The sequence below is a fragment of the Macrosteles quadrilineatus genome, unplaced genomic scaffold (assembly GCF_028750875.1).
Source record: "Macrosteles quadrilineatus isolate MER2022 unplaced genomic scaffold, UCM_ALF_1.0 Scaffold_7__1_contigs__length_78375512, whole genome shotgun sequence".
Taxonomy (NCBI): domain Eukaryota; kingdom Metazoa; phylum Arthropoda; class Insecta; order Hemiptera; family Cicadellidae; genus Macrosteles; species Macrosteles quadrilineatus.
The window spans coordinates 26,572,111-26,589,537 of record NW_026542600.1 but is presented as its reverse complement, the minus strand read 5'-3'; the positions used below and the strand labels follow the sequence as shown (position 1 = coordinate 26,589,537).

Below are 17,427 nucleotides of genomic sequence, written 5' to 3'. Positions count from 1 at the left end.
ACAAGTCTCAAAACTAATATTACTTAATCATAGGGGTTTTTTTTCAAGATGAATAAAATCATTATAGAGCCCTTTCTGAAAATCAAGGAAATACAATGAGTTAAAATAAAAGTGGACAACCACAGGAGTCTTTCTTAGACTAGATTACATTTTCTCAATATAATTCACAGTTCCTCCAAAGAATCAAAAGACCTAGAACTAGGCCTTATTATCTAGCCTATATAAATAGCTTACTAACAGAAATTGAGGTTATTAGCATTCATAATTTTGGTTCATAGGATTTAGATTACAATAAGTATATAGGTACAAGCATATAAAAACCAAATAGAGCAGTAACAACAACATTTAACTATTCACCCTTATCTGACTGTGTTCCTTTACTGAGGCCAGCTGGCTAAACCAACTGAGGCTGGATTAGAAGGACTCTACTATAAAATTAAATCAAAGTGCTTGTTTCTTCCAGTCATATTAACTGTGTGCGGTGGCAATTTAAGTTAGTATTTAAAATGAGAGAGTTCTTGCATTTTACCCCACATCGAAAACTCTTGAATTCAGGGTATAAATGTTCTACAAAAAGTGTTTGATAGTTGACAGAACATAATTGTTTGGATATTAGGTGAAGAATACGAGATGTAAGGTTTGTGTTACTAAATAATACACAACGTATAGTGAAACTTAATTTATTATAAAAAAATTTCATACATACAATACATAAGCATACATTTTGCTTAGTTATATTTTATTTAAATTTCACAATTTACAAATTTCACTAGTATCTGTATTCCACTCCACAAGGTAAGTTAGATTTAAAATTTGTTGCAAAGAAAAACCAATTTTAAGTATACGACAAGAAATCAATTATATAAACTAGGTAAATCTTTAAGGAACGGAAGAAAGAGCTGTCAGAGATTGAACAGGTGGACGGCTTGAAAAAAGAAAAGTCAAACACTTTTGAATTGTTAAGGTATCCTTGCATCTTTTATGTGACTTATTCTTTGGGACACTAGTAGTTTGTCTACTAGCTAATTATGTAAAATATATTAAATACACTAATAAAGCTAATGTTTACTAACAAAATGCATCATTAATATCAAAGAGAAGTGGCAACACTGAATAAAAAAGTATAAATATATCGTAAGTAAACTAAATGTGACATATACATTAGGCTGATTAGATACAAATTCAAATGAGGCAAAATAGTCTTCATTGCTGGACTTAAACATTCTACAATGGTATTTAGCTACATTTTATACTTATAAAAACCTATTTTATTCAACTTTCTATAAAGATTAAAAGTATTTTGAGCAAATGTAAAAAAAAGTTAGCACTCTTTGTTACTACAAGGGCGAATTCCAAAATTTGGAACTAAAATCTGCCAACAAGATTTTAGTATTAAGTATTGCGATCTTTAAGATTATTTTAACATACTGTACCTAATGTGAAAGCTAACATAAACATCACAAACACATTGTAAACCAAAAGCCTGTGACCTCAATAGATTCGAGTAAATATTTAAAATTTAAATCATTGAATTTGGGGGCATCTTTTGGCAGAACCAAGATTATGAGGAGTAAAATAGGCTTCATTTAATCAATTCCTTTCACAAATAACATGTTATACTTTGCTAGGTGATTTTTTTTATGCATGAAAAGTTACTGCACAGTTCAATACTATAATTGTTTATTATTATTTACTTTTAGTAAAGGCTCAACTGAAGTGAGTTAAATAACTTTAACAGTCACAAATTTGGAACAAAAAACTGCCTAGTTTTAAAACGAGAGTGACTTTAATCACCACTCTACCAGGGTAAATTTTAAACCTTGGCACTATAATGAGTACAGTCTAATTAATGAATTACAATGTAAACTTGGCATAGAATAAAAGATGGTCTGACGTTTAAAGTTAATATCCATGCAAACTTTTGTAGATTGCTTTGCTACAATAACAGTACCAGTACTTAAATACTTTTGTCCACTGAGCAATATGTGAATACATTACACTAAAGTTAGAAACACTAGTTGGAGACAAATAGGCTATTCACACTGACTGATGTGAATGTATAAGTCGCAATGTCAACATTCATATTGCACAATTGTTACTTGATGTGTTTAGACCATAATTTTACTGCATATAGTTTTAGGCTGTACAAACTTATTTCTCTTCATGATGCCCAGGTGTTTGCAATTTACCCAAAAAGATTTTAATGAGTAAATTGTCTGTTAGCAACCATTATTTGACTATGTCATCAACAAAAATTTTGAATACACTATTTTATAAAAATTAAATAAGGAAACACATTGACTAAAGATAAGTAAGGCGTCTGAGCAAAGTCCATGTATTTCAGTAAAATATTCCAACCTCATTAGCTGTAACTTTAATAAAAACTATACTCAGAAAATTAACCAAGATGCAAAAAATGTTAATTAGAATAAAATAGAAACAGAAACCCTTAAATTTATTTGTTAGAATTTAAAACAATATTACACGTGTATTCGAATACTAAAGCTTGTAAGAAATATAAAAAAAATATAAGAAATACAAACAAATTTCGAACCCTGAGGGTAAAGAATGGAAGAAATATTATTAAAAAAATTAGAGAGCATACAGTGAAAGTATTGCACAATAATTATAGTAACACGATGAACAATAGTGGTGTACATACTTGATGTGATGTCTACAGTGTTAAGTTAAGACTATGTACACTACATGGCTAACTTTCTTAATCCTACTCTGGCTGCAATAAACATAAAAAATTATTTCTAAAAATGACTAATATACTTTATTCATAAATAAAGAAAACACTAAACGCAACTGCCATTGAGACAATAAAATAAAATGTATATAAATAACAAATTCAACAAATGCTGTAAAATAATTTTTTATATTACAAACTTATACATAGTGAAAATTTAAAGCTAACAAAGGAGAGTCTTTGTGAAAGTCGAATGTGGGAAATTAACTGAGATCCGAAATCGTCGTTAATTTCTCGTAGATACAATATTTACTCGTTATCACAAAATACAATGTTAAGTACCTGCCTAGGAGGTAAAATATAGCTTGAAAATGAGTATTAGTAGAGTTTAAATAAAAAAGGAACTTAAAGATTCATTTAAAATAATATATACAAAATCAAAGGGCAAAGGAAATAATGAGAGAGCAATGAACGTAATTAAGTACGTAACACACAATTAGCCCTTGAGAATAATGTTTGGCACCAAATTTATATACTTTAGTAAAAATAAAAGTATAAAAACATTAATGTACAAAATGCGTGTAAAAATGTTACGATTTAAAATATATCGAGGAACAATTTTTGTCTTTTAATTAAAGCATGAAACAACATACACTCGACTTATGAAATTTGCCATAGTAATGGACTTTTATACAAACTTAAATCATTGAGGTAGGAAGCTAGATTTTAAACATGCAAATATGTATACTAAACTAACACCAGTGTGCCCTGACTCAATAGGACAATCTAGAAAGGAAAATGTGTTTTTAATCAGGTCATATTTGATTTTCAAGAAAATTCAACTGTATTCCTATTGAAATACCTGAACGTCAATCTACTGCAGTAGTCATGAAAATAAGTAATTTGGTACAACATTTGATAACAAAGAACATGCATTCTAAATATAGTGGCAGTAATTTTAAACATGTGTCAAATAAAAATTGCTTGTTATGAAAACCAAAATAAAAAAATAATCATACTACTTTCATATAATTTTTATGGCATACGATCACATAAGTAAGCTGTATAGAAAACCTTAACCTGGCCGCATAATTATTTTAAAAGTTTAAAGGATACGTAGATCTCATTTTTCAGAAAATAAAAAAAGAGTAATTAATTAAAATGTCATCAGTTTGTACAGCTATAAATTATGAATAACATAAACTGTTTGCTATCCAAAGTAACAACAATTAATATGAACTAGTAACAATGTCATATAAACCTAATGAAGACACATCCATTATTAAATATTTAGTGAAGTTAAAATTATTTATCTAAGGCCATTTTTTTTTTAACTAGCCGTTTCAGTTCAGTTCTTAGAATTGAAAAGATTCACTTAACAGCATTGTTTTTTCCTTAACAACACGGATAACGGACCAATGAGGTTCGAGGATTTGAGAGAAAAGATGTAAAATTGTAATGCTTCGAACATCAACTAATCAGCTGTTTAGACCAATTTAATTGTTAATGAGTGGTGCAATAGCGTTTGGTACAATGATTCTTTGCATCACTGTCAGTGGCAATGAGAGGTTATAAATGAAAACATACCTCTCTTAGAAGTTATAAGTAGTGATTGTTAGTAATTAAAAACTGCTGTAGGTAAAGTAGTATACGCAACTCGCGTAAATAGTGAGCGACACTCGTAGAAGTTTTGAAGGCACTCACCAAGGCTCATACCTTAAAAGTTTCTACTTGTGTCGTAACGTGATTGTTGCGTAAACTACTATTACAGTTTATGAATACATCAAACGTTTCTTTGCTGTAAAGCGGTAATATGTTAGAATTACATTAAATCGTAGTTACAATTCAATTTATTACATGACCAAGTATACTTGATATTATCATCTGTTTCCATAAAATCTTTTGACTTTTGTTATGAATTGAATAATATAAAATTTACTACATGTAACTATGAGGTGTGTTTCCATTAAAAAATTGCATGTTTAAAATCAAGATTTTCTTTCTCAATGAGTTAACATAAATTTGTATGAAGGATAAAATAGAGGTGGTTTTTGGTTATAATATAGGAGGACCTACTAAATTAACTTGATATTTACACTTTAGCACTGAGATTATGAAATGGAAAAATTACAACCTGTATTCCAAATTATATTTTGAAATGAAATAAACTTAGTACGAGGCACTCTTATCAGGAAATGGTGCTTCATAGAGTCGTGCGCCACAAGAATCCAGGTTATAACATTCAGCGTGGATTCCAATCATTCAAATTCATTCCTTAAGGCACTTCATAATATTTGAGTAATTAATTGTTAATTTAAATTAGGAATAATTAAAAAGGAAGTTTTTAAGTAATTACGAAGTTAACTTTTTTTCAAACAGTAAACCTGGATAGTTGTGACACTCGACTTTTGATTTAGATCATTTGTATCAGTTTAATCTAAAATATAAACTAAGAGGTATTACAAAGCAAAAACATTTGCTTAATAAATTGTGTTGATAGATAACTTTATCATTGGATAATTCAACCTTAGGATCTTAGTGACTCTTAGAAATTGCATATATATTATGTTGCACTTTAATTGTGCATTGTGTTCAAGGTTTGTATTATTTATTGTCACTACAACATTTATTATGTAAAAAATCTATTACCATGAGACTAAAAGAGATATCCTTAAACAAATAATACAAATAAAGATAATTTACAGTAGGCCTAACATATTTATGTTATGTAAAGCTGCTCGGTAAAGAAACTTTGGATAGTAATAACGCAAGGAGCGCTTCATTAATTTACAACAGAAACATCTGTCAAGAGTAATTTCCCTTATGCAGAAATTAATTATGTATATCAGAAAAACATTTATAATAATGTATGTTTGCATCCATGTTATAGAAATTTTCAGAAATTTCAGTTTAATACTTTTATGGAAAGAATTCCAAGCTAACTTTGTGGATATGCCAGGTAAGAAACTCATCACTTTCACATCAAACATTAGGAAGCGTAAGGTGTCTTAATTTTGAGAAATGTTTATCTTTGTAGTTCAATCAGCACTATTTAGGAATCTCAGATTACTTTTTAAATATTTTCTCCGCATCTTAATTTTAAACCAATTCTTGAAAGACAATTTGTAAATTCTACTCTAATGATTATATACAAGGAAAGGGTCTAGCAATTTATTATTTTTGAGGAGTACGAATTATTACATCCTAAAATTCCAAGCAATCAATTGATGTAGCTGATAAAAATGAGTAAAATTTGGTCAATGACAGTTGAATCACAGAAAACATACTACTATAACCCAAATTGGCATTCTGGGTTATAGTAGTATATTTTCTGTGGTTGAATGGACTATAAATATGTTTTGAATATTGAGTTTGGCTCCGTACATGCAAAATAAGCTATGAGTGACAATCCTAGACTGTATTTATTGCTGCTCTCATGACTTTAAACTGCAGCGTGGCAGACAAATACTCACAATTTAATACTAAGATTGGATTATCCAAAGAAAAAAATCACAGGGTTGTTATTCTAAAGCCATAGCGATTTAAAAACATAAAAATATATATTACCTTGACTAAATAAATACTTCTGCACTGAACGGATGCAACACTTACGAAAAGGGTAAAACTTATCGCCAAAACACAATCACGGTTGACTGTATGAAAATGATGTAATGTATATAGTTCACTCACGGAGGAGAAGACAATAACTAACACTTCCTATTACACATAATAGACCGCAGCACTTGAAAACTTGTCCGAATAAATCTAAAATGTACAATATAATGTTCAACTGTGACTGGTGAAGAGAAGAATAAGAAGTCACCTGACCCACATCACAAGGAATATCACAGTCTAGTCCAGGTCGAGATCAGGTGACGACGTTTGTCAGCAGGTCGAAGTCTCCTCTCCCTCGAGGGTACATGCGACATTCTCCAGCTTGTGAGCAAGATGCTGCTTTTTACAGATAGGATCACTGTCCAAGCATTCCAAAATCTGAAACAGTTACGTCTTTAATAGAAAAAGTATTCTTGTCAATTGGTTGTCACAATTTTGGTTCTCATTTGTATTTTTAAGTTTTATATTTATTAGTAATTTATTTACTAATAAATATAATATTTTCAAGCAACAGAAAACAAACAACAAAATTTGAAATAAAAAATTGACGTAAAAACATTTTTAGAAATTTTAAACATTTTTTAAGAGGTTAGTCTTTCAATCTAGAACTTACCCGTCAAACATGGCAAGGGGTGAGCCACTACAGTGCTAGAATGTACTGTGATGGTAATTTTACTAATCATAGACATCGCCATCATGGGTTTTGTCACATTACCACCTGAGCCACTCAGCATACCTTATAACTTATAACCTTATTACAAAAATGTTAACCTCGTGGTTTTATTTATGTTTTACAAAAACAGAAATTTATAGTCAAGTAGGCTACAACTAGATAAATAGAATGGATTGTATAATTTGACTAGATGTGTCTTTTACATAAATTTAATCCAGGATGAAAACATAACATTTACAGTAGACTCTCAGTAATCCGGCAGATATAGGACCGCCATACTGCCGGATTAGTGAAAATGCCGGATTACTGGAATGTTATCATTAAAAACACTTAAAATGCAATTAAAACACTTCTCCGAAGTTTGCGTGATCGGAAACCGCTATTGCCGCGATCGGGCATGACGATTACGTATTTGCGGGAGGCGATGATAACGTCTACACGTCCGCGGGAGATAATCGTAAAATTTCCGCCATCGCGCATGACGACGATGACGTTTTCGTGACCGCGGGAGGCGATGATAACGTCTATACGTCTGCTGGCGATGTTCGTAATTTTGCCTCGATCGTGCTTGACGACGATGACGTTTCCGTGACCGCGGGAGGCGATGATAACGTCTATACGTCCGCTGGCGATGTTCGTGATTTTGCCGCGATCGTGCTTGACGACGATGACGTTTCCGTGACCGCGGAGGCGATGATAACGTCTATACATCCGCTGGCGATGTTCGTGATTTTGCCGCGATCGTGCTTGACGACGATGACGTTTCCGTGACCGCGGGAGGCGATGATAACGTCTATACGTCTGCTGGCGATGTTCATGAATTTGCCGCAATCGCGCATGACGACGATGACTTTTCCGTGACCGCGGGAGATGTTAATGATTTTGCCACGATCGCGCAAGACGACGATGACGTTTTTATGACCACGTGAGAGAATTATGATGTCTACACGGCCGCGGGAGATAATCAGAATTTTGCCGCGATCGCGGAAGACCTCCCGTCAAAAGACGCCGGATTACTGGAGTGCTGGAGTGGTGCAGTGTCGGATTAGAGAGGTTCTACTGTATTTAAATAATTTTGCACTGCAAAAAGCTTTCATTGGTTCGATGAACAAATGTTTTATTATGGTTTGGACATAACAACTCATTAATGCATACTTACTTGTTCGCTATATTTAGTAACATATATGTACAGTTCTTTGAGGGCAGAGATTGTGTGGAAATGGCCAGCCTGAGAGATGGAAAGATGTTGCATAGCAGTGCTCAACTCTTGATCTGTGATCTGAGGCAGCATGGCCACATCCATGTAAAACCTGCAATAAAACTCCCTCATCATGTGTGCAAGTAATGCTTGGAACAGTGGACTCAGTAACAGATAAGACGAATAGATGATACAAGAAAATGTTGGGTAACAAACAATGTGAACCATTGTAAAAAATATTAAAAATTACATTTGAAAACATTCCAAATTCACCTTTAGTGGCTAATCAATTGTTTAGTTTTGAAGCCATAATCAAATTTAAAAAAATAATCAACAGGGTGTCCCCAAAACTGACTTTAAAATTCCCATATTTTCCTGCAGGTAATTTAAGAATTCCTAGATCATTCCCTTCTACTTAATTTAATGCTTATTACTTATGTAGGGAAATATAAGACTATCTATGAGGAGGTAATGGTGTAAAACACAATTAGAATTACCGTTTTGATATTCAGCATTTAACAATAAACCTATGATGGATATTGACTAACAGGCAGCGATGTGATTGGAATCCACAATTAAATGGGCGTATTATCACGCCGGCGCTGGCAACGCTCAAGGCTGTTAGAGACGGTTGTTTAAGACACCGCATTCACGCTTGACGACAAGCGATGACCTGGACGGTACTGCTTAAAATGCCCACAGCTGCCACTCTATCAAATCTTTTGTTATCACTTACGCACACTTTTACCGTGTATCCAGTTTTCTTTTCAGCTTGCTAATGATTTGTACAGAGATTGCACTCGTTACTTAAGTAGGCCTATTAAATTAAGACAAAGTTTCTGTTTCCTCTTTAAAAGCACTCCAGGAACTGCAAAAAATATACCTTGCAAATTGGAAAATTTGTTTAAAGATACTAAACAAACACACAAACAAAATAACATATTTGACAGATAGCTGTGAGCATAACGAGCAACACCGTTTTAAGCAACCTTAGTAGTAGGGAAAAGCCGGTTCTGGATCAACCCCGACAGACCAGGGATTCTCATCTGTTTACTCTTCCACTCGTGAAAAGCCGTTTCTGGACCAGCCCCCCAACAGACCAGAGATTTTCCCATTTTCAAGCTCGGCTGGTAGTAGTATATATATGTGTATCCTACTCCCGGAGTTTATATGGCCTCTTATGGGAATACCTCCCCACACCCTGGCTATCGTTCGTGAAGAGGCTAGTCCTCTTCATGCCCTTGGTTGCTTCTTCCAGTATTATAAGAGAACGTGTATCGAAAAAGCACTGCTGCTTCTCATCCCTTTTTTGTGTATGCCCAGACTCTATATAGGACAACACTCGCCCGTGAAAATGGATGATGTGTATTTGGAAGCATGCCAGTCCATGGACAGCAATACTTCGTTTTCCAACGCCTCTTCAGAAAACGCAGTTTTCACTGCGACCCCAGAAAGCGTGGTTTTCACCGCGACACCTGAAAGCGTGGTTTTCACCGCGACCCCAGAAAGCATGGTTATCACCGTGTCACCTCTGCCTGTCGATTCGGATGACGACGTGAGATCGTTTGAGCTCACCGACGAGGAAGCCGGTTCCGACGTTTCTCCGATAGTCGGTTCTAGCTTACCCGTTGACACTAAGGTGCAGTGTCCAATCTGCGGTGTACGTGTATCGAAGCCCTACTTAGGAAGACACAAGAAAACCAAGAAATGCTCTAACACCGCAAGCGCACAAGAGACAAGAGCTGATATGGTGGTTGTTCAAGCTACTCCTCAAGAGAAGAGTTCACGTTACAGTGTGAAGGTAGCTTGTGACCGATGTGGAGATAGTGTGTCTGTTGCGAATCTTAAACGACATCAAAAGTCAAAGAAATGTCTAGCTGCAACACAAGCTAGTGAGCCGGCTTTGGTACCTGACGTTGCCACGGAACCCCGACGTCTGTCTAAGATTGAGTGTGATACTTGTGGTAAGCTTGTTACAACTTCGAACTTGGCCCGACATCAGAAATCAAAACGATGCCGTCCACCTGTGGATGTTCGCGAAAGCACTGCCCCAAAAATGAAGGCATGTTTGCTATGTGGAGTGTCTATGCTACCGGTTCAATGGAAGCATCATAAACTGTCGGATCGTCATATTAGCATGCTGAGACAAACCCAAAATATGGCAGGTGTGAGTTCCAGAAATGTTGTATCGATTGCTCCACCTATAAACAATCAACATGCTGTACCTTCCACGAGTGGTGAACCCGTGAAACAATATGTGTATCCTCGAGCTAGTTCAACCGATGTGGAGGTGTGTAGGATTTGTATCAAACCTGTAAAAGTGTCAGAATGGTCTCAGCATTCCAAACACCATCTTCGTCCTGAAAAGCCTCAAAAGTCTAGTTTGGATATTAGGCGATTGGTCAAAAGATATCCGAAGGTTAAAAGGAGTGTTAATGTTCCACACCCAAGTATGGACAATGTTGATCTGAATGCTATGGTGAGAAAACCTACTAGACCTCAAAGACCTGATAAATTCCTTCGTACGACCCTTCAGAGCCCACTCCCATCAACATCAGCTGATGTTCCAAATGTTGTGGAGGAAATTACACATCAAAATCTCATTGATGCATTGGATGACATTCTAAAATACACTGATTTTGTGACAGACGAACAGTTTGCAGAAGCTATTGAGGATTTTGATTTTGGAATGATTGATGAACCACACTCTGTTTTGAAGAAACCCCGTAGACCTTCTCTTAAGCTCATTATTCCTTCTCCTTCAGAGCTGAATATACCAAACAGTCCTGTTTATCGATCTCCACTCCATATTCCTGACAGCCCATCTTATAATCCACTATCACCATTTACCTTTGGGAGTAATCCTCCTGGACTAACCCTTGGGGAAACGTCTGAAAGTTCGATTGATTTGGTTGCTCCCCCACCATCTCCAATTAGCCCACTACCACCAACACCGGAAGTTGGTGTAGAGCATGATACTAATGGTGAGGCTGATCAGACACAAGAAGATAACAACGCAGGTGATGATGACAGCGGGTCATTGGAGGTAAGACAAATTGAGACAGCATTCAAGTCAAGACTCAGAACTTTTGTTATCGACAACAAGACTAATGTCAAGGATCCAACATTGTTTTTGAACATGTGCACGAATTTGGTTGAAGAAAAAATTGAAGAAATGGTCGTGGAAAGCAATATAAAAGTCAACTTTGTCTTTCATGCTGAATTTCAGAGAGTAGCTCAAGACAAGAAAATAAAACAACTAATGAATTTCAAGACTACTAATAAAATTGTGTATCCAACAACGGACATCTCTGAATATTACAATGATGCAAAGGCAAAGATACTTGCAGAGATTGAAGACTTCCAAGCAACTGGCTCTAATTGGACTTTGATGAAGGTCATTGATTTGGAAATCAGAGTAAATAAATACACACCTCTTAAGGGCTCTAGTTACATGAAACTTCCAAAGAAGATAGAATCCAAGAAAGCAGTGATAAACATAAATAATAATGATCAGAAATGTTTCCTGTGGTCTATCCTTGCAGCTTTACACCCCGCGAAGGATAATGTTAATAGAGTGAGTATGTATAGAGCTTATGAACATGAACTTGATGATGTTTTCAAAGACATTGAGTTTCCCATGAAATTAGATGACATTACAAAGTTTGAAAAACGTGCCAATATCTCTGTCAATGTTTACACTCTCCACGGTATCGAAAATTCAGTTGTTCCTCTCAGAATCACTAACGAGGAGATGGAAAGACACGTAGACCTGCTCTACTTGAAGTCTGCAGACACAAACCATTATTGTTACATAAAGAATCTATCTAGACTTGTACAATCACAGATATCAAAACATGATCATATGTTATGGTTGTGTAAACGTTGTCTGTTACACTTTGGATCAAAAGAAGGTTTGGACAGACATAGAGAGGATTGCAGCAGACATGAAAGTATAAAAATAAATCTTCCAGAAGAAGGGACGGTCATCAAATTTAATGATTTCAACAAGTCAATGCGAGTCCCGTTCGTGGTGTATGCAGACTTTGAATGTCTTCTTGAGTCCAACAGAACCATCAAAACTGAACAAACACAAAGCTACCAAAAACACTTGGCTATGAGTTTTGCATATTACATAGTTTCCAAAGATGGAGACTATAAACCTCCTGTCACATACTTTGGTGCAGATGCTGGAAGGGTCTTTGTGGAACAACTTGAGATGGAGTCTGAAAAAATAAAGCATTTGTATTCTAGTGAGGCTATCAAACCTATGGATTTAACGGTAGATGACCAGCGTATTATATCAAACTCAACAACATGCCATATTTGTGAAAAACCTTTAGAAGATGATAGGGTCCTTGATCATGACCATTTGACAGGACAATTCAGAGGAGTTGCACACAACAAATGCACCATTCTGTACAGGAAACCCAAGTTTATTCCTGTCTTCATTCACAACCTCTCTGGCTACGACACACATTTGTTTATTAAAATGCTGGGTATGAATGATGAGGAAATAGAAGTGATACCAAACAATGAAGAACGTTACATATCATACACAGTTAAAAGGCAGAACATGATCGAACTGAGGTTCTTGGATTCGTTCAAGTTTATGTCCAGTAGCCTTGATGCACTCACCAAAAACCTTCAGAAAGATCAGTTTACACATACTGCTAAATACTTCAATGAATCCGAGTTGAACCTGGTTTTGAGAAAAGGTATTTACCCATATGATTACATGGACAGTGAGGACAAATATGAGCTAACTCATCTACCTAAGCAGGAAGAATTCTACAACATACTCACTAAAACAGATGTTGACCCTAAAGATTATGAACATGCTAAAAGAGTGTGGGATTCATTTAAAATGAAGGATATGAAAGAATACACATTGATGTACAACAAATCAGATGTCCTCCTACTAGCTGATGTTATGGAGAACTTCCGAAATGTGTGTATGTCAACGTACAAACTAGATCCTGCATGGTTTTTCACAACACCTGGTCTTGCTTGGAGTGCTATGCTAAAAACCACAAACGTTGAACTGGAACTTATTTCAGATTATGATATGCTTCTTATGATTGAGAAGGGAATTAGAGGTGGTGTATCACAAAGTTCTAACCGACATGCTAAAGCCAATAACCCCTACATGAATGATTACGATTCGAGCAAACCAACTGAGTATCTGGTATACTTAGATGCAAATAACCTATATGGGTGGGCAATGGTTCAACACATGCCGTACGGAGATTTCAAATGGTGTGATACAAACATCGATGTCACCAAAATCCCTGACGATGCCGATACAGGGTATATACTTGAAGTGGATTTGGAATATCCTAAAGATACCCACAACTTGCATTCTGATCTTCCTCTTGCACCAGAGCAGAGAGTACCACCAGGAGGAAAAGAGGTTAAACTGTTGACAACACTTTACGACAAAGAGAAGTACGTGGTTCATTATAGGAATCTCAAGCTGTACCTCAAGCTTGGATTGAAACTGAAGAAGATCCATAGAGTCATTTCCTTTAAGCAATCAAACTGGATAGCTACTTATATTGACCTGAATACAAAACTGAGAACTCAGGCAAAGAACGATTTCGAAAAAGAGTTTTACAAACTGATGAATAATGGTGTGTTTGGGAAGACAATGGAGAACATACGTAACAGAGTGGATGTGCGATTGGCGACAAAGGAAAAACAAATTGTCAAATGGATCGCTCAACCTACATTCAAAGATCGTACAATATTTGCTGAAAATCTCTCTGCTGTGCACATGAAAAGGACAAAACTCCTGTTTAATAAACCTATATATGTTGGTATGAGTGTATTAGATGTTTCAAAGACTCTAATATACGATTTTCACTATAATGTGATTAAATCAAAGTACGGTGACAAAGCACGATTGCAGTATACAGACACTGATTCCTTGAAATATGCCATTGCCACCTCTGATTTTTACCAGGATATGAAAACCATGATAGATTACTTTGATACAAGTGACTACCCTGAGAACAATCCGTATGGGATGCCTAGAGTCAACAAAAAGGTTCTTGGTAAAATGAAAGATGAACTGAGTGGGAGGATTATGCGAGAACAGATTGCTCTAAGATCTAAGATGTATGCTCATGAAGTCGAGGATGGTAGTGTATGCAAAAAGTCAAAAGGAGTCAAAAAGTCAGTCACCGAGAAGGAAATAACATTTGACGACTACAAAAAATGCTTGTTTGAAGGTTTGGAAACCACTAAAACCATAAATATGATTAGAAGTTTCAGTCACGACCTCTACACCATAGCACTTAATAAAGTAGTGTTGTCAAACCAAGATGATAAACGATACATTTTAGATGATGGAATTCATTCCCTCCCCTGGGGTCACTATTCAATAAACCATTAACTTAGAAATTACTCTTTTGCAATTCCTTTTCATAAAACGAACCCAGGATCTCTTCTCCGTTACCATCGATGATTCTGTATGTTACCGGTGCTGTAGACTGAATGTGAGAAATTGTGAAAATCTCTGTTCGCCAGTTTCGAGCGTACTTGTTGGCAAACGTATCTTTCTTTGCTACTATTCTCACTCGATCGCCAATTCTCAGTTTAGGTCGTGGACGTTTCACTGATCGAAATTGATCGAGGTACAAGCTACGAATTTCTGGCTCGACTTTCACAGTCACATCGACCGGTCTCATGCGAATGGTGGAGTGTACACTTGTGTTGTACTTACTCAACAGGCCCTGTAGTATGTCTATCCAACGGAATGACCCCCTAGCTTCAAAATGCACTTTCATTCGTTCATTGAGTGTGCGATTGAACCTTTCAACTATGGAGCTCTTTTCTTCATTCTCCGTATGAAACATCTTTATACCATGTTTGGCAAGAAGACATTTAAAATTCTTGTTGACGAATTCTCTACCCTTATCAGTGTGTAATAGGTTAGGTGCTTTGTGACCATTGCCCTTAGCTCTTCGTATGATGGCTTCAAACGCGTTTGTCACTTCGACACCGCTCTTCCTGAGTAATGGTTCGGACCATGCATACTTGGAAAATGTATCAATCACATTTAGCATATATTTATATCCATCGTTTTCCCGGAAGAACTTGTCCATTATAACCAAGTCAGCAGCCCACAGGTCGTCTATGTAGAGAGTGACGATTTTACGTTTTGGAAACTTTTTTGTTACTGGTCGATGAAGCTCTTGTGCCTCTTCAAATTTGACATCAGTGATTCCTGATACAGGCGCTTTTGTGAACGTGCTCTTCTCGCGTAAGCATTTAACACATCGGCCTCTTAACCGCCACTTGTTGTTAACCGTCTTAATACGTTCCACATCGGTCGAAGTGGTTTTCCTTTTACACTTGGCACAATAAAATACGTATACCATTTCGAGCTTATAATAAGAGTACTTATAGTGATATAAGCACAACATGAGTGAATTGCACAGGCACACCATTCGTCTTTCTGAAGGGCAGAAACGTAAGCTTCGTATCGCCTATAAGAAACGGAGGAGTGCTATAATTGGACTGACAAGTGACGACATAGGTCGTAGTGGAACGGACCATATCCTGTTAGACAGTGTCCAGCATAAGGCTATTGAGAAAGCTAGACGAAACCAAACAGGCATTCGGCTGAACCTCAGCTACGACCAGCTATTGAAAAATAAACAGGGAGGCCTCCTGAAAGAAGTGTTGGAATTTGTGGAGGGTGCCGTTCCTGGTGGAAAACGTTTCATCTCACCTGTTGTCAGAAGACACCTAGCACCGATGCTGAAGGAAAGGTTCATTCCATGGTTGAAGCATTTGATTCAGAAGACACCTAGCACCGATGCTGAAGGAAAGGTTCATTCCATGGTTGAAGCATTTGATTGACAATGAGTTGGACACGATAATAGACAAGGATCCTAAGGGCGCTGGTTTGAAAAGATGTATCAACAGGAAATTGGATGCTTTACTATTACAAAAAAACGGATAAGCCCCTTAACACTTGGTGACCTCGAACGATGGGCCAAAGTGTTGGGATTGAAAGGATTTCGAGGTGTTTTCATGCGTGAAGTTTTGCCAGAATCCCCATGGGAAATGGAATGTGGTATTTTGAATCTCGGTGACTTGGACTCGAATGGTACACACTGGACCTGTTATATCAAAATGCATAATGGTAAAAAGCTGTATTTCGATTCATTTGGCAACGCTCCACCACCAATTGAACTTGTGAAGTATTTAGGTGAGCGTGATTTGCTTTATAATGATATGCGAGTACAGGATTTTGAAGACCCTCCTATTTGCGGTCATCTCTGCCTTGAAGTTCTGAAGCGATGTTCAAACGATGATACAAATTGGAACACGATCATAAACACTTTAAGAGATGACAAATACTCATGGCAATCTTGGTGGGGCAAATTATAAGTGTACCATGCCACTATTAAAACTTAGAGGTACAAGCTCTCGCGTCACTCTCCACTTGGAACACCCAATCCATCTGGAAGAGAACGTGAAGCATCGTATGGCACTTGTTGCATTCTTTACAGACAACAATATTTACAACGTCCGTGATGAAGCAAATATTTTCTTCTGGGATAGTGATGTTCATGCAATACCGAATCCTCTCACTTTCACAAGAGGTTACTGGACGGTTGAGTCTATGGAAGCTACTGTGAAGGACTACATAAAATCCTTGAGCTTAAACGTTGATCCTACTAAATTTAGACTGAGTAAAAATGGTGATTTTCTTTCTGTGTACTCGCCATTGAAGTTCTATATGGATCAAGCGTGCTGCAAGTTGTTTGGTTTTGATTCTCCGACAAAAGAAAATCAGAAGAGAGCTGACAGTAGCTCATACCACATTGAGAACCAAACAGTGACAGGAACAAGACCTCCAAAGTTGAGGGCAATAGATACCATCGAGATACACTGCAATATAGTGCACAACAGTCTCGTCAACCACGACACACATGATCACAAACATGCGGAAACTGAACTGCTATACACGTTCTTCCCTCAAGTTCCACATGGGTATAAGATATCTGAACAACCAAAGGAAAGGTTATATGTTGATTTGAAACCTGGGTTGAGGACAGTTCACTGCATAACAATCAACATACTTGATCAAGATAACAACCCAATACTCAATAGTAATGTTGAAAACCTGGTGTACTTGGACTTGGTATCATTATAAGAGCATCATGATGTCTATATTTAAATTCAATCGGTTCGGAGAAGAACTGGCTGACAGCAGTACTGACCAAAATAGCA

General features: G+C 36.3%; 1 protein-coding gene across 3 annotated transcripts in view; it reads right to left on the bottom strand.

Moving 5' to 3' along the window:
• Positions 1-666: 666 nt before the first annotated feature.
• Positions 667-17,427, bottom strand: part of LOC128998690 (plexin-B) — an 82,578-nt gene continuing 65,817 nt past the window's right edge. For all 3 annotated transcript variants that reach the window (XM_054424928.1, XM_054424929.1, XM_054424930.1), the window contains 2 exons: positions 8,140-8,290; positions 667-6,685 (listed from right to left, as the gene is read on the bottom strand). In XM_054424928.1, coding sequence (XP_054280903.1) covers positions 6,578-6,685; positions 8,140-8,290 — 259 coding nt within the window. In that variant the 3' untranslated portion in view covers positions 667-6,577. The remainder of the gene's footprint in view (positions 6,686-8,139; positions 8,291-17,427) is intronic.